At 45.8% G+C, this 18,244-nt stretch overlaps 1 protein-coding gene across 1 annotated transcript in view; it reads right to left on the minus strand.

The window, feature by feature from the left end:
* The window catches only part of ASTN1 (astrotactin 1), a 751,257-nt gene that overhangs the window by 434,136 nt on the left and 298,877 nt on the right, over window positions 1-18,244 (minus strand). Inside the window, exons 3-4 of the mRNA XM_078659225.1 lie at window positions 4,093-4,483; window positions 340-513 (exon numbers count right to left, since the gene is read on the minus strand). Coding sequence (XP_078515351.1) covers window positions 340-513; window positions 4,093-4,483 — 565 coding nt within the window. The remainder of the gene's footprint in view (window positions 1-339; window positions 514-4,092; window positions 4,484-18,244) is intronic.

An 18,244-nucleotide genomic window follows, 5' to 3' on the forward strand; every position in this document is an offset into this window, starting at 1 on the left:
TTGTTCTTCATCCTTTATGTCTAGTTGCCTGTGCAGCTAAAAGCTCTACTCCTGGAGTTGTTGTCCATTCCTTTCTTCTGGTTGCCCTGTGAAGCTACGAAACCTACCTCTGGATTTGTTATTTATCCCCTTTCTACCGATGTCTTAAAAACCCATTTATTTAGCCTCTGGGCCTGGTAGTTTTCTCCCTCTAGTTCCCCTTTCAAGCTAAGAACCCTACCTGTGGATTTGTTGTTCGTCCGCTCTCTATCTGTTTGCCCTTTGAGGCTAGGACCCCTACCACTGGTTTTTGCGTTTTAGGCCTCTCCCTCTGGTTCCCCCTGAAGCTAGGAACCCTACCTCTGGATTTGTTGTTCATCCTCTTCCTCTGGCTGCTGGATGTGTGTGATAGCAGAGTGGCCTGTTGCTGGTTGGTGTCCACAGGGCTGGTAGCGATGATGTTGTCCTTGTACTTCTTCATCAGAGACAGCTTGGCATTGTCACTTCCTGAGCAGGAAGAATTTAAGGCAAAAACTTTCAGAAAGGGAGAAAAAGAGAAGAAAATGAGGTACTGTAGGCCCAGTGAGCTTTGCATGGATGGAAGTGTGAGACCCGTGCATGAGAAGGATTCACACTTGGTGGTGTCAATGGATATGAATAGCAGAGGTGCCGTAGGCTAGGACTGAGATGCCACGGCAGCCATGTGTGGATCAGAGTAATGAAATTGGTGGCGCATGCTCATGTCAGGGTGTACACTACTGACAGAGCTGTTTGGAGGTTAAACAATGGAATATTAAAATGACCTGTATGCTGATATGAGGTACATTTACAGAGCTGTGTGTCTCCCTTGTACTGCATTTAAAATGTGAAAGCATCTTAGCAAGGATTAAGGTTGAAGTGCATTGTCGGAGCTACTTGTGGGCCCCAGTTGTGGAACGGCATGGGGTGCTTCAGGTCAGGATTGAAGTGCATTTCTGTGGGTCCCAGTCCTAAAGCAGCCAAGGGGGTGTTACACCCCCCTAAAAAATTTAATCTGTAGTAAATAGTTGGGTACAGGTACCCTCAGTCGGGTATGACGAGGCATCTGTCGGATTTCACCCTGGATTTTTACATGCCCACACTTATAAAAAATACACACACACACTATATCTCTCTCTTCTCTCCCTCCAAACTAGGTTGGTTTGAAAACGATTGTGTTTTAAGTACTCCTAACAATCCGCACTCCTTACTTTTTCCAATGCCTCTATAGCCCCCCATGTGTCCTGCTTCTCATGAGGCATTTTAACAAGATATCCCAGCGTGATTGTTGGGAAATCTGAAGCTTACACCCAATCTTACTGACCATGCTCCTCCTCTGGGAGCAGCAGAAAGTGATGTTGTCAGGCCTGATGTGTATTGGTAGAGATGTGTTTAGGAACCAGTTCTGAAACAGTAGGTTGTGTGAGTCATTACTGAGGTACAGACAGCAGCAGCTTGTGTAGGGAGTGCCGCGGGGCAGTGGGGCAGGGTGGGGTAGGGGCAGGGTTGGGGGTAGTAAACTCCAGCTCACGGCCGACCTGAGTAATCTAATAATAAATAAATAAATACAATTAATTTCATTGTGCGCTGAAACGCCAAATGCATTTCAGCGCGTGCAATGGAATTCGTTTAAATGCATACCTACCAACTTACAAAACCACTTCAGTGTGTGAGGAGGGGCAGGGCCTTGAAGGGGGCGGGGCTTGGTGCCAAGAGCTATGTAAGAGGTACTCTGCACCCCACCATGTCCCCACCCCCTCCCAAAAAGAAACAAAAGAAAGGGTCATTGAGGCTGTCGCCATTGTAATGGGGTGATTTCTCACCTTTTAATCAGGGCCGGACTGGCCGTAGCAGGCCCCGGGCATTTGCCCAGTGGGCTGCCAGGGTGGCGGCCGGTTTTAGGCCCCGGGGAGGCGTTTTTATTACAGGGGCCGTTTTTGCAGCATAGCTGCAAAATCGGCCCCTGTAACAAAACGGGCTGAAACCGGCCCTTGCAAATAGCACAGATGCACCCCCAACCCCGCAGCGGGCGGCCACGCACTTTGCCAGGGCCGATTTTGGTACCCATTCCGGCCCTTCTTTTAATGGACATCTGCTGCTTACAGACAGCAAAAACAAGCTGTAAATTGACACTTTACAGTGGCTTTCATCTTGTTTTCTCAGTGACTGAGTGATTTCGACTCCTTACCCGGTGCCCGTGTGAAGGGAGCTGAAATCGTGTGACACACAGTGGCACCGTGTGAGCTGGCAGGTATGTTAATGGTAGAGCTGGAGTGGTTTAGATGATGACAACGATAGAGATGTGATTTTGAGTGTGAGAACAAAATGATAAAGCTGTGGATTAAAAAGGAAGGACTGCAGCATTTGATGAGTCACAGAGTGATGTTAAATAACTTGGCGAACACACAATCTCTGATGACAAAGGGAGCATGTTATGTATTAGTAGGGTGACCAGATGGCACCATGTCACTGAGACATTACTTTTCCTCCTTTCCATTCCTCGACTTTGCGTTTACATCATTGTTATTATTATTATCAAGTGTAATGCGGCCGTAGTGTCATTTTTTAGGCATGCCAACATGGATTCATAGGACTACAAAATGAGGCGAGCTATTTTTTTCCTTTTGATTTACTAATCGAAGATGGATTAGTAAATAAAAAGTTGTGCGAAATCTGCTTTTTTGAGATGGCACTAATGGAGTTTTTTGATATAGCGCCAATAAGCTTTAAAAAAAAAAAACAAGCAGGGGAGTGGGTTGGAGTTGGGAACAGGTGGTAGACGAGGCTACATGGAGGGAGAGAGGGTAGGAGAGAAGGATTCTGGCAGAGAAGAAAAGGACAAGCAAGAAACAACAATGGGATAGCGCACAGACAACAGAGGGTGGGTTGGGATGGGGAAGCACACGGACAACAGAGGTTGGACGGGCAAACATAGGTAAGCACACAGAAAACACAGGGGTGTGGGGAAGCATGAAAGACAATGGTAGGTGGGCATTTTTAGGAAGAAGAAAGAACAGTAACTGAGGAGGGAGGGGTAGGGAAGAAACACACAGGTAAAATATAGGAACTCAGACCAAATGAAGGAGACAGCTTGAAAACACATGTGCTCAGGTAGAATGCTTACCAAAATGAAATAAAGAGGGCTTAAACTGAAGCAGAGGAAGGACACAGATTAAGGGGAGGGATAAATACTAGAAGATGAAGGAAAGTCCATGAAAGCTGACAAATAAGAAGCAAGCAAATGAGAGTGACAGTGAAGACAACCAATGGTAAGCAATGGGCGGGCTCTAAGCCCCCTGTAAGCTGGCTTTATGTTCTGCAACTCCCTGTCACTTGATGTTGCTTCCTGTTTCAGAGTAAAAGCCAGTTCACTACCTGCCTAAGAAAAACGCTTACGAATAACATAAAAATATGACAGATGGAAAGACTTTGTGATTGGCAAATTTGCCACAATTTCAAACAGTAATGGTAAGGATCATCATAGTTAATTTTTTTTAGAACGGTATATGTCAGGATATACCTTTTGCAGGTGAAGCAGTAGGAACAGAGATACCCACTATAAAAATGGGATGACACATAAAAACTGGTTCTGGCTTAAGTCTTAGCTAATAACGTTGTCATTGAAAAGTTTTATTATTGCATCAAATCCTATGTGGTCCATCATTGACATTTGAGGCGTTGAAATGAACTTCATATCAAGTATTGTACTTTCCATCACGACAGCACAGCCCTAACCCCTAAAGGGGCTCTCAATACTTCTTCCTTCACTTATCTACTACTCTTCAATAAAGGTCTGCTCTCCCTTATATGGAAGGCATAGTACAGTTAGTTCCTTGAAGCTTAGCTTGTAGGCACTGTTGTGCGTTATAAACTAATGTTTAATGGAGTCTCACTCATTCATCCAGCAATGGCCTCATGCACTTAAATGAAATCTCACTCCACTTCCCGCCCCTGACCTCATACACTTCAATGGAGTCTCACTTGTTTCCCATACGTCATATTTCATGCTTGTCATGGCCCAACATTACTGTGGGTTCCTAGTCTCTACAAAGAGATACATGCTTTGCATTTAAGACCGGGTTGATGCTTCCCTACCTGGGGTAAGATCCATGGCTGTTTTCTCATTGCAGCCCTGCAGAGAGTCCAGTGTGCGGGTCATCTGGCTGGCAAAGTCCTCACCGCCATTCATGCATTCACGCTGCAGGTGGTGCCGCAAGTCGGTGATGTCATATTCATACCCATCCAAGATGGGGGTCTCGCGGATGCTCAGGGTACCACTGGAATTGTGGCCCTGCCCACGGGCGTTCCGTAGGCTCTCACGACCATGCCCAATCAGGACGGATGGGATGTAGTGGATCTCATTGGCTGCTTCAGCGCTGGCACTCTTCTGAGGTTGTGGAACGCGACGTCGCTTGCACCAGCGGCGCCGGGTGTAGAGGATCAAAACCAGACACAGGATGGACACCAGCAGAGCTATCATGCCACCCTAAGGGAAATAAGAAGGGTGCACTGGGTGAGACAGAGTTATCACATCACAAAATACAGGAGAAAAGTAAGGGGCAGCAATTGCAAACCCTGTGTTGTTGTGTGCAACCCTGTGATATCACCAACCTGCCTACAGATCTTTAGAAAGCAAGTATGCGTTTAGGTTTATGGGTGGATGTTTGTGTCAAGGTGAAGGGTTATTCATGAGGCATCACTTCTTGTGGTGACATTAGGACTCAAAGGGCATTTGTGCTCACTCATGATGTAGAGGGCAAGAGGTGCCAAGACACAGAGCATCAGAGCAGCAGTTTAGTCATGAGGTGGAGGAGAATGACAGAAATGTTCCCAGTTTAAAAAAACATACTATGATATGTTATTGAGTCTTGAGATAAGGAAATTAAGCCGCTATTTGCATCCTTTGGGAGGGAAAAGACGGTAAACTTGTCACTTGGCAAAAAAATGATGCACCCATGAAATAAAGTCTAAAAGTTAATCAGGTGACACTGGCTACTAGTGAGAGAGGTGAATGAACCTAAGTAGAGCAGAGGAGATGTTATAATATGCTATCAGCATTTGTATAGTGCATTTCTACCCATTTATGGCCTTGCAGCCTTTGACTCAATCCGATACATCCTTAGTATGCAGTTCTAGGTTTCTCACTGACCAGAGTCGTGGTAGTTAGATAACTTTTTGTTATGCTTACGTAAAGATGGATCTGTTTGGTGATGTCCTTAGTGATGGATAGCTCCTAGTGCTTATTTCTCTGCCTCTAGTGTGGAGAAATAAGCACTAGTAGTAACTCCCAAAGGGGTGGGAAGTGGTTGAACAAGGCCAAGCTAGCCTCATAACCTTGAGAAAACTGAAAAGCTTGCATGATTGTGGGCATTCACAAACTCCAATCCAACCCGTCCCCACTCTACCAATGACCGGGGATTTACACCAGCAAAGGGCTGGAGCAACTCCCCTTGCAGAATGGAAAGGGAAAAGGACCACCTCCAAACTTGAAGGAAATGCAGGAGATGGGGTTTCTCCATTGGGGATTTTGTTTGCCCATGGAGATAAGAGGAAAAAGAAAAGATGTACATTTGCACAAGTGGCTCCATTTCCAGAATACATAATTGTATGCTATGTACAATTACGGATTGGGGTTAAGGGAGCCAGGAAAGTATGTCACACGACATTTGCAGTTGTGCGCCTGGAAAAGTTATCCTAGTGCAGATTTCCAGCCTTATTACTGAAAATACCTTTTTCAACTTATCCACAAGGTAAGACCATACCTATATGATCTAGCATAGCACCTAGGGCCAGATGTACGACCATTGTAAATTGCAAGTCGCAATTCATGCTCGATTGCGACTCGCAATTTACAATGTACAACAGTGTCTGAGACACTGTTTGCGATTCTCAATGGGGTCGCAAGTTGCATGCCTCATGAATATTAATGAGGCACTTGCATTGTGCGAGCCCATTGAGAATGGCTGGCCATCCCAAGTTTGTGGGCCTGCTGGGCTCAGCAGACCTCCATATCTGGGACTGCTTTTAAATAAAGTAGTTTTATTTTTTTTAATGCAGCCTGTTTTCCTTAAAGGAGATGAATTAAAAAAAAAAATGAAACGTTTATGTTTCAGTTATTTGAGGGCAGGTAGTGGCCCTGGGATCACTGCCTGTCCCTAAAAAATATTTTCCGATGCATTTTCAAAGGGGAAGGGATCCCCTTCCCATTTGCGACTGCATTACCACCCTCTTGAAGAGGGTGGTAAATTGCGAGTATGTTGAAGACCCCAATTGCGGTCGCAAAACATACATACATAGGGCTGCGAGTCACAAATAGGAAGAGACACCCTTGGTACGCCCCTTCCTAATTGCGAGTCGCTAAACACTATTTTGCGAGTCACAATTTTTTGCGACTCGCAAAATAGTGTTTGTACATGGCCCTATCAGATTTTGCATGCGCGAACGTGTTACAAACCCATTTGCGCATTCAAAATCTCGTCGTACATCTGGCCCCTAGTGGCTAATACGTTGCTAACTTTGCACACTGGCGCTTTACAGCCTTTTTAGAATCTCATGTTCTTACAGGCTTTTAATCTCAACAACTTTTTGTCGCTAAAAACATGTTTTACTTTTGATAAATCATTTCTAATTGTTGTTGCTTTTATTGTTTACAGAATGAGTTTATATGCTGCTGAACTATGCACATCGTATATATCAAGAGAATATCGGGGTTCACCCAAATCACCCTCCTTTACCTGGGCGAAATATAAGCACAATATAGAAGCAGGTTGGCAAGGAGGAATACATATATCTATCTCTTAACATATAAGGAACTCTGGGGCATATTACCAACAACTAGCGATAATTATCGCTATGTTGGCTTAGCGGCAATAATTTTATCGCCGTGTTGCGGCGATTTTTATCGCTTAGGAGCCTTGCTATTATCAAGGTTTATCTCCTAAGCGATAAAAATCGGCCGAAATGCATGAATATCGCTGTAAAGTCAGCGATATTCATGCATTACCGAGCTAATGCTCTACCATGTTATCCACCTCCCATTGGATAACATGGCTAAGAACTGCTCAGGGCAGGTGTTAGCTTTTGGAGATATTCGCGCTTAGTGCGAATATCTCCAAATGTTGGTAATAGGAGAAAGCAATGTTAGCGACTGTTTCCAGTCGCTAACATCTTGGCACGCCCACTTTGCATGTCATTAGTGATAAATATCTCTGACATGCAAAGCGGGGCCCAAGATGGTCGCTATCTCCTACTAGCTGTCGCTAACTGGTGTTAGCGACAGCTAGGTAATAGGGAGATCATTTTATCTCCGCTTTCTTGGCTTTTAAACCCAAAAAAGCGGAGATTAATCCCATTGATAATGTGCCCCTCTGTATTTCCCTAAAACAGTACACAGTCCTGTTGTCAATTCCTTTATCTTAATTGAACAGTCACATACCACAAGCACATTGTATAAAAATATTTTAGTTATCTTCATTTGTTTTCGTTATTAGTTACAATGATTCTTTGTCATCAATATTTCAACAATCTTTTTTTCTTTTTTCTTTTCAAACAACTAAACATAAATACAAATTACAATAGATACACATCACAACAATATTTTCTTACATTCCTACACCCCCTACAAAAATAGAACACACAGTGGTCGCCTCTTACATAAAGGAGATCCACTCATGAGGTAGTCAACTCAGCACACGAGGTAATTATCCCTCTCCAAATAACAAATCATAAGTGTGCATTCACTTAAGAAGAAAATAATCTCAATTGTGTTCAGACTCCTCTTGTAAAAGACTGTCGACGCGTGCGCGTTTTCGGCCTCGTACTCCTTCTTCAGACCCTCCAGGATTTCGCGGTTCCCCGCGAAATCGGCACTTTTGTAAAAATGCCGCGATTTTTACAAAAGTGCCCGTGAAATCGGCACTTTTGTAAAAATGGCGGGATTTTTACAAATGTACCCGCAAAATCTAGACAACCAGGCCCCTTTCAAGGGGGCGGGGCAGGTCTGCGGAGGGTTGGGGGTCCGGGGGAGGGGGGTGTTTGGAAAGAGCCATCTGGTCGATCTCAGGCCTCTGTAGGCAGTGGCAGTCCCTGCTCCGTGGGAAGCCTGGGAGGGGCATCTCTGTGGGACCCCCAGGGGTGCTCTCTACTGATCCCCTGTGCCGGGGGGGGGGTGAGGGGGGGGGGCTGCAGGAGAGTGGGGAGGGGCTGTCACTGATGGCTCTTTCAGAGAAAGCTGTGTCTGTAATTACAGGAACATTTAATGCAGGAAGCCTGACCCTGCCCCAGCCCTTCTGGGGGCTTCCTTCACTCTCCTGGCTCCCGGATGGGCCCCTGTCTGCAGACATGCACTACGCGGGGCCCTAGGGGCCCTAGGAGGGCTCATTATCCGCAGACAGCAGCAGCTTCAGAGAGCTCAAGGGCATCAGTGTCCCGGCGGCACAGGTGTCAGACGCACTACAGACCAACACACACAGGCATCAAACACACAGACCACAAACACACCAGGGACCAACACACACAGACCACAAACACACGAGGGACTAACACACGCAGACCACAAACACAACAGAGACCAACACACACAGACCACGAATACACCAGAGACCAACACACACAGACCACAGCTAGATAAAATGCTGCTAAATTGCAGCTAAATTTCCATATTTGTGCTGCTAAATTTCAATTTTTGTGCCGCTAAATTTGCTAATCCATGTCGCTGTATCCTGGGGGGTCTGGGCCTTTTCAGGACAAGGGTAAGGAAACTTCTCATATCCAATCCAAGTGCCCTGCAACCAGGGCTCCGTCCACCGACGGTCTCAAAACCACCCGGACACCCACTTCCTTACTCCATTGTCTCAATAATCAACAGGGCATCACTCAATATACAGATGCTCTCACCCGGCTAAAGGCGGATTATTACAATATCTTGGTAAACTGGGCGCGTGGGGTCCTCATTCACATGCAGATCCAATCAGAGCCATTAATGTGCAAACATGTACATAAAACATTCAACCCAGCCCTCAGCAAATAATTAAAAACATGATTTCTGCTGCTCAGTTCTTAACATGTGTTTACAATATGAATGCTGTTGTCTTTCCTATTCTTAATATGCATTTGTAATAGGATGCAGTGCCCTGTGATGATGCACCCTCATTTGTCTGAACCATTCCTGCTACTGACCCATGTGGGCACAGCCATAAGCCCAACTTCTTGTGGAGAGCTTCAGTGCCAATTGACCCTGGTGTGCCCAAACCAGCAGGCTTTCCAGCAAGCTGACGAGACGGATCAGGGAGTAAACAGCCCACTGTCACATCTGCCTGGATTTGCAGGTCACTAATTTGAATCCCAGGCAAGGCCATCCCAGCTGTGCATTCTTCCAATGTTGTTTAAAGGAGTATCAAGTTGTTAGACAAGCATTGGCAAACTCAATAGGTCTGGCGTTGGCAGCCAGTCTTTTGGTTTGGTCATGGCTTTTACAAGACTTCTTTGTTGGGGAAGTCACCGGGACCTCATCAATCAAAAGGATAATTATTTGTTTGGTCTCAGAAAGCATACATTGCCAAAACAGTTCCTGGCACCTAAGAGAACTACTTTGATTGTGGATCTGTCCCTTGTGAAATGGAAGAATGACGTCACTCATAGTGCAGTTAGCCAATGGGTGAAGTGTGCTGACTGACTGCCCTGTGGTGTGGTGGGTGAAAATAAAATGTGAATGAAACCATAACAGACAATGGATTAAGAGGGCTAACTGAAAGCCCCTATATTTAAGTACATTATACGTATAATTTTAGTTAAACCAAAAGGCCTTGGTTAACACCACACCTAAGAAAACAGAAGTTTGACATGAAGTTCTATATCTGAAGCAAACTACTAATAATCCTAACATGAGTGTAAGAATTATTCTAATCAACAGAGTGAAACAGACCACAGATGGTTCAGAAAGAGCACAAAGAAGTAATCGATAGAAGAAAGGAGAAATTAGGGTGAATTGTACCCAAACAAACTGAGTTAAAGAGACATAGTGCAGAGTGGTGGAAGAAGAATGCATGAGATAAATTCAATACTTGACAATCTGGTATTCAGTAACCTTGGCATTCAACAGTATTGGCGGTAGCAGTGGTTAATTTGTAAAAACAATAAGTGCCTGGGCTTTCGTCAGGAGGCAGCTTGCAACCAGTCCATTTCTGTTGTTAGCACTACCTAAAACAGAACCAACTACTAAACATGAATGTGAGGAGAGTATTTGGGAAATGCCCAGAACTGCTGACTTCAGAGCTGGGGAAGTAGGTTTGAGTCTTGGTGTCAGCTCAACATTCTGTGATTCTGGACAAATCACTTAATCTTCCCGTACCTACCATAAATAAATGTGTTCTTAAATCGTGATTATACATGAGCCGGATAAAATACACAGTACAACAGAAAATTAATTAAAAATTAGCAGCCAAATTGTCTTGTTAGCGCTGCCTAACACAGAACCAACAAACCCTACAAGTGGGGAGAGGATGTGGCCTAATGACCAGAGCTGCCGACTTCAGAGCTGGGGAACGAGGTTCGAGTCTCGGCGTCGGCTCAACATCCTATGATCCTGGGCGAATCATTTAATCTCTCAGTGCCTACAAAAAAGTGAATGTGTCCTTAACTAGTGCTCAAGCGCCGGTGTTGATGATTAAGTGCTGGTACTGAGCACCGGAAACCACTGGCTCAAATTAAACACTAGGCAGTAGGCTCCTAATGAAAAGTTTTGTCAATCACACTTTTTTTGTCTTCTACAAATTTAGCACTAAGGTGCCATCATCCTCGAAGTATCTTACCAGTAGCTATATTCAGCCAGTATATATTTATGGACCAATACTCGGTAGGTTAATAACTCTATCATATGATGTTTACCTAGTGCAAAGCAAACACAAGGAGATGATGGACGAGTGCTGAAACTTTTCAGACACCCACCCCCAGTCACAGATCTAGGTTGAATCCATCATCGTTCTTTAGCTCACTTCACCGCCCCAATTCAGACACATCTATATGCAAATCAGTCTTGACCCTGTGCCTCATGGGAACAGTCCAGCCCGAACTACCAAGCCATGTCTTCCCTGGACCAGAAACAAACATCCTGGGACCGGTTTTCGGCTAACGGCCCTCATCAGCCAGGCTAGTTTGAATCCAGTGGCAACGTGAGCAAGGGACCCACGCCTGGGCATACCCTACCAACTTAGGGCGAACAAAGCATCCTAGTGCATACAGGTTCAGTTTTTGCTAGGGACTAACTCAGCCTTTCACATCTATAGAGTAGATAAAATGAGTACCAATTACTTTGGGTAATGTTACCGCCTGTTATTTACTATGTATTGTTTGGGATTCATAAAACGCATAGATGCCCGAAGCATTCCCAGCGCTGGAAGTGAGAGACTATGCCACTAAACTGCAAGACTATGGTAACAAGCCGCATCATGGAAAATGGGTGCGTGTGAGACAGAGTCTGTGTACCTACACATGGATGGATTGGATGAGAAAATAGTGTGTTGCTTTTTTAGGTCTGGCATTTGAGACAGCTTCAGCTGTTTTGCAAGTCTATGTTTTTCCATAAAACACATACATAACAATTATACATAGATGGGTTATTGGTCAGCAGGTTACATCCATTGGTTAGTTAGACTGCCGTTTACATTTTGCTTCCTCCGCCACAGCAAAGAGCATCGGGGAAAGTATCAGTCTGCATTACCCATTGGCTCTCTTCACTTTGAGTGATTGTACAAAGCCTGGGCACATTGTTCACATCCACCTAAAAATTAGATACTTTCTCTCCAATGACAAATCTAGATCAAAGGGTGTTTTATTGTATTTATTTATTTAGAATATCTTTAAATATGAGCAAAGGGTAAGTTGCAAAACCTTTGTGTTACCAGTTAGATAGTGATTTATGTACTGTCATCTCTGCAAAGATGTTGTTTTAAAGTATTTAGGTGATATTTTAACATTGCAGCTGAATACGATTTGAGTACGTGGGGTCTGATTATGAAGTTGGGAGGGTTTACATCTGCCCAATATTGACGCGGAAGCAGAACCGCCCGACTAGGAGTCGGAGGTCTGGCTGGCTGCATTACGATGCGTCCACCTTCACGGCGGTCACTATGTATTTTCTTTGTATTGCAAAGTGTGCTGCGGGCTGCAGCACACACACCACAATACAAAAGAAAACACATCTGACATACCCCTGCACTATGTGGCAGGCACCATGCAGTGCCTGCCACATGGTGCAGGGATACGTAGGGGGGCACTACATTGGAGGGCCAGGGGGTAAGGAGGGCCCACTACGGCCCCAAAGTCACTTTCTGCCTGCCTTTTCATGGCCTGTTAACCGCCATGAAACAGCCGGCGTAAAGGCACATTGTAATCCCTACGGTGGTGCATGAGCAGGCACTGTTGTAGGGATTGCAGTCCCTCCGACGGTGGTGCATGGGCAGGTACTCTTGTAGGGATTGCAGTCCCTCCGACGGTCCGATGGGCCCCTTGAGACTGTTGGATGCATGGCAGCCAGTCTCTCCGCCCGCCCTCCATCCGCCCGCCATCATAATGCAGCGGGCGGCCCTGCAGGGTCCGATGGCAGTGGGATCGCCACCGACGGCCTGACGGTGGCTGTCCCACCGCCATCGTAATAAGACGCTTGGTTAGGCAGTGATATATTATCCTCTTCTTCACGAATAATAATGATAAATTGTGTGGCACAACTAAAAGAGTTGTTATTCAAAAAAACATCACTGGTAACACAGTAACAATAGAGAGTGGTTTTTGTTATTGTTTATTGCAAACACACAGCGGGCACGTTAAGGTCGCTGTGTGTTTTTAATCTATTTTTGTGGCATATACTTGCGATAAAAAATATAAAAAGTACACCTCGGATCTGCCTGCCCATGCCAGATCGATTGGCTTTGCCTGCTTATTTTTCTGTGGGTGCGTCTTAAAGTACTGCCCTTACTTTAAAGAAACATTTTCTCTGTGGTCTCGTCCTACGTTCTTAGATGCTAAGACCTCTCTCTAGGACATTCCAGGCGTCTCATCCTGCCCTCCCACATTCTGATGCCAGCTGGGAGGAGGAGCGGCCATGTCACCTCTCGTCCCAAGTAAGGTTGATCGATTCTGCTCTTGCCAACTAGGCATTTGATGGGCCATTTGCCATCTGCCATCTGCCAGCCGCCGTCCCTTGTCCGGCCGCGGTGCCAGGGCCTTTATGGGTAGACAGGTGTCTTGGTTTACTGGCCATGTTTATGTACCCATTAAGCAGCAGGGCCGAGCTCTGGGTGGGCATCTAACTCGGCGCTCAGCTAATATTTGCTGCAAGAGAATAAACACCCAAACGACGGAAGCACAAGCAGACGCTGCAAATCAGGCGTCAAAGGGGCTTTCAGTGTAATTAGTATTTAAGCACATGGGCTGGTAGTGTACTCGGCTGGCACTGGTGATGCAGTCTTGCGGATGCCAGCTCCGTCTCAGATCCAGGACACACACCACCCGCCCAGAACCAGATTCTGTTAACGTCTTCCTGATGTTTTTATGGCTCTTCTCAGTGTTACTTTTATGTCGTTGTGTTTTTTTACCCTTTAAAGCACAGTTTGCAACATTATTTAGAGTAGGCCCGCTCACCCAGCCATGTGGCATCCCAAGGTTAGTGGGCCAATTCTGGCACACCGCCCTCTGGTGTCCCTTCTTGCCAACCATTATCCGCATAGTTCTCTGCTTGCTTGTATCTGCTCCTCAGCACTGCGACATTGCTGTCCCTTAGCTGTGGGTGGGTGGGCAAAAGATTCTTGTGTAGGTGCTGCTCCCCCGCTCCGTCCGTGAACTTAGGAGCTTACCTGGGGGAGCAGGCCTTATATCCCCCCCTTTGTTGCCCCACCTGGATAGGTGTCTTCGCCTATTGGGGGGTTTGTATGTCGCCCGGGCCCCCATTGACCAGGGAGGCCGGTGCCTCTTCGACGGCCACCCAGGGGTGGGGTGGGGGAGGGGGGGGAGAGGCAGGGTTGTTTTTTCGCGACTGGTCCCTTTGCGTGCCAACAAAACGGCCGCAAACTGGATTGTTCGGAGGGGGGGGGGGGAGTGCACGCGATCGTTATGGCGCCGGATCTCTAGCCCCCTTCGTGTGCAGCCTCTGCGATTCTGAAGGGTAACACTGAAATCTAGTATCCAGTGCTGAAGGTCACACCTACAGCTTTGTGCCCATTTCTGGAATTCACAGTGCAAGTATTGTGTCCAGTTCTCAAAGTTAGATCACAAGTATTGTGCCCAGTCCTGAAAGCTTCAATTAACGTACTTTGTCCAAACCCAAGGCCAAATCTAGAGATATGTGTCCAGCTCAATTTGCCACATCTGGGGTATGTTGCCCAATTTTGGATGCCGTATCTGAAGTACTGTGACCAGGTCTGGTTGTCACACCAGGAGTATTGATCCCAATTCTGAACCCAATATGTAAGGGGAACATTGTGTCCTATTCTTAAGGTCAAACATGGAGCATTTGTTCATTTGATGACTCAACAGCTGGTATATCGTGTGGATTTCTGAATGTCACACCAGGTGTCCTGTTACAGAGTTCACATCTGTTTTTTTGTGCCCACTGTTGGACTCCACATTCAATCATTGGGTCCAGTCAGGAAGAAACATTTGGAGTACTGTGACCAGTTTAAGGACTCTTCTGGAGCACCGTGTCAATTTCTTGAAGTACCACCTGATGCTTTGCGTCTTGTTCTGTAAGACTCATCAGGAGAACCAAGTTCAGTTCTAGAGCCCATGTCAAGAGTGTTGTGTCCTCCTCAGAAGGCCGGATCTATAGAACTGTGTCAGTTTCTAGAATCTACATATGAAATATTGTGTATATCCCTGGTGAACGTGTCTAGAGTATTGCATAGATTTCTGGAGTTCTTATTAAGCTGTTGGGCACAGTACAGGAAGTAACATGAGAAGTAGAAACCCCTATTGTGGAGCTCAGTTCTAGAGGACTGAATGTTGTTCTGAAGGTGACATCAGAGAAACTGAGCTATGTTCCGCAGTCCGCTTCAAGAGTTATGCTTCCAGGACTGAAGGCATCCAATTGTATTCATTCAAGAAGATCACATTTGAAGTTTTGTGTCTACATCAGAAGCATGGTATCCATTTGTGATATGTCTGCCTACATTATTATATAGTTTGCCACCAGAAAATCAGAGGAAAAATATTGCTTCGGTTTTCAAGGCCTAAGTATCGAAAAATAAAATAGTTTAAATATAAGTATACATTGGTACGTATAGGCTTAGTATACTAAACTTCACATATATGCAGCTTGACAAATGGTATCTTCAAGGTATGTAGATGTGGAGTTAAGAGTAGTGAATCTATAACTATGCACTTACTTAAACAATAATTTGGGTATCAGTATTTATGCCTCGAAATTTTGGTCCCACACATTTTGCCTTGATATGTTGACATACAATCTAATCACACACTTTATTGTAAATAGTAGATTGTCTAAATCTAATTCTTAACAACACATATTCCCTGCATAAAGAATTTAATCTTTGAAGGTCAGAGCGCATGCTATAGGTTACCTCCTCCAGGTGTGTCCGTGGGGAATCTAAGCCAGAGAACTCTCCAGGTGTGTTCATGGGGAATTTGGATCCTGAGCATTACTCAGGTGTATCCGTGGAGAATACAAAGCCATGACACACACCAGGTCTGTCATTTGGGAATGCACACCAAGATAAGTCTCAGGTGCGTCCTTGGGAAATTCAGAGCTGCAGCAATTCTCAAGTTTATCAATGGGAAATATAACATAAGAGTACTCTCCTGTTGGGTCCATGGGGAAGACAAAGTCATGGGCCATATTATATATACCACACACTTTCCCTGTTTGTGCCACAGTGCAACTTTCAAAGGTGCGCGGGGTGCAAGCAGGGAAAGTGTGCCCTATTATGGTAAATGTGCTGCCCCAGGGCATCTGTACTCACGCTGCCCTGGGGGTAGCACATTCAAGTGAGATACGGAGCGGCTGTTTCAAAGCCGCTCTGTGTTACCCCGTACAGGCAGCATTCTGCCTTTACTTTCAAGATGGGAGATAAATCCTCTTCCAGGCATGTGCAGTGAGTGACTGCACCCGCCTGCAAAGGGGTGTCTTGGGGGTCCATGGGACCCCCTTTCTGCCCCCAGATGGCTGCCTGTAGGAGGTTTATGGAAAGTGAGCCACCATTTTGTGGTACACTTTCAGTGCGCCCACCTAAAGGCATGTTTGCCTCTGCGCAAATGAGGGTATGCCTTCTCATGATAGCGCTGGTGCTACATGTGCACAAGGTCTATCAGTATTACAAGTGTCTATGGTCCCTTTTGTAATACCATTGTGCCCCGGGTATGCACAAACGGATGCACGTGCCCACTGCACCCCCGGGGCACAATGTATAATATGGCTCCAGGTGTGTTCATGGAAAGTACAAATCCAGAGAACTTCCTGGGTATGTCCATGGGCAATCCAAGCCAGAACTCTCTTCAGATTTGTTGGTGGAGAATACAAGTAAGCATTGGCAGAGCCTATGGTGTCATTGAGTGGAACAGTGTTGTAGAGTGGAGTAGAGTAGAGTAGAGTGTTGTGGAGTCGAGTGGCATAGGGCCAGATGTACAAACATTCACATTTGTGAGTCACAATTTGCATCAAATTGCGTCTCGCAATTTGCGAATCGCAAATGTGAATGTACAACAGTGTCTCAGACACTGTTTGCGATTCCCAATTGGGTCGCAAATTACCTGCCTCATTAATATTCATGAGGCAGTCGCAATTTATGACCCCATTAGGAATGGCTAGCACTCACAGGGATGGTGGCCCGCTGGGGTCAGCAGACCAGCATGTCTTTGACTGCTTTTTTAATAATGCTCCGTCCATCACCACCCCCTATTGTACCGCTTTGTTCGCCATAAGTTGGCTGGGGATGCTCAGACGTGAGTCCCTTGCTCACTTTGCCACTGGATTCAAGCAAGCCTGGCTGGACTGTTCCCATGAGGCACAGTGTCAGACTGATTTGCATATGGCCATGGCAGCGGGCGCGCCGATGGCGCGCCGGAGGCGCGCCAGAGGCAAGCCCGTCTGGGCCCGTCCGGGCCAAGCCGGGCACAGGGCCACCCACTATGCCCTTTTCTCGAAGTCATCGAATTAAACATTCACGTGACTACCTTCTACAATTCTGCACAGCCGCCTCAACCCCTATCCCACCACCCTCGCTTCAGGGCGAGTCTTCATGGAAAACCAATCGCCACCCACCAAACCCGGTTAGCCTCGCTCTGCTGAACTGTAGATCTGCATCCAAACATTCTCTAGAGATCAAATTACTGATCCAAGACATTAAATTAGATATACTTTTCCTCACGGAAACTTGGTTGACGTCTCATTCCGAGGCTGATATTGTCAATATGCTACCCCACGGCTACCTTATACAGCACCAGAACAGAAGGAAGGGAAAAGGAGGTGGTCTAGCGATTGTATACAGAAACACCTTCGTATGCAGGCTACAAGAGGGTGGAATCGAAGACTGCAAAAGCATCCACTTTTCCCTCCAAATAACCCCTAATAAATCCCTTTCGGGTACTCTCATATACCGACCACCCGGCAGTCTAGGAAATTTTTTCGGTTCATTGCTAGAATCCACATTCTCCTCCTGTACCTCGACTTCCAATTTTATCTTGCTTGGAGATTTAAATCTCCATTTCGAGGACTGCACAGACAAAATAGCAGGGGATCTCATTTCAGAATTAAAGGCACTTGACCTTCACCTACTAAACTCAGAGGCAACACATACCAAGGGTCACCTTTTAGACCCTCTCTTCGCCAACCTCTCTAAAATAGAAATCCTACCCTCACTCCCCCTTCCATGGTCTGATCACTCCCTCATCCCATTTACTTGGCAAACTATTTTAAACACTCCCCAAACCCCGATCTCCAGAGAACAGGATAGAATATGGTCCAGACTCTCATTTGAGCGCTGGACCCAGGAATTAACACTTTCTGCCCCTCCCGCAGACCCTGACCCTGTAAAAGCAGATGAAAACTTCACTAGATGGCTCACCTCCACTCTGGATGCAGTCGCTCCCAAGAAAAATCTAAAGAATAAAAGTAAGACCTTCAAATCCCCATGGTACTCACAAGAACTAAGGAACCTTAGAACAATTTGTAAAATCCAAGAGCGGAAATGGAGGAAAAAATGGGACCCCCTCATCAAGGAAGAATACAAAAAAGCAATGAGGA

Source organism: Lissotriton helveticus, chromosome 1_1 (assembly GCF_964261635.1).
Source record: "Lissotriton helveticus chromosome 1_1, aLisHel1.1, whole genome shotgun sequence".
Lineage (NCBI taxonomy): Eukaryota > Metazoa > Chordata > Amphibia > Caudata > Salamandridae > Lissotriton > Lissotriton helveticus.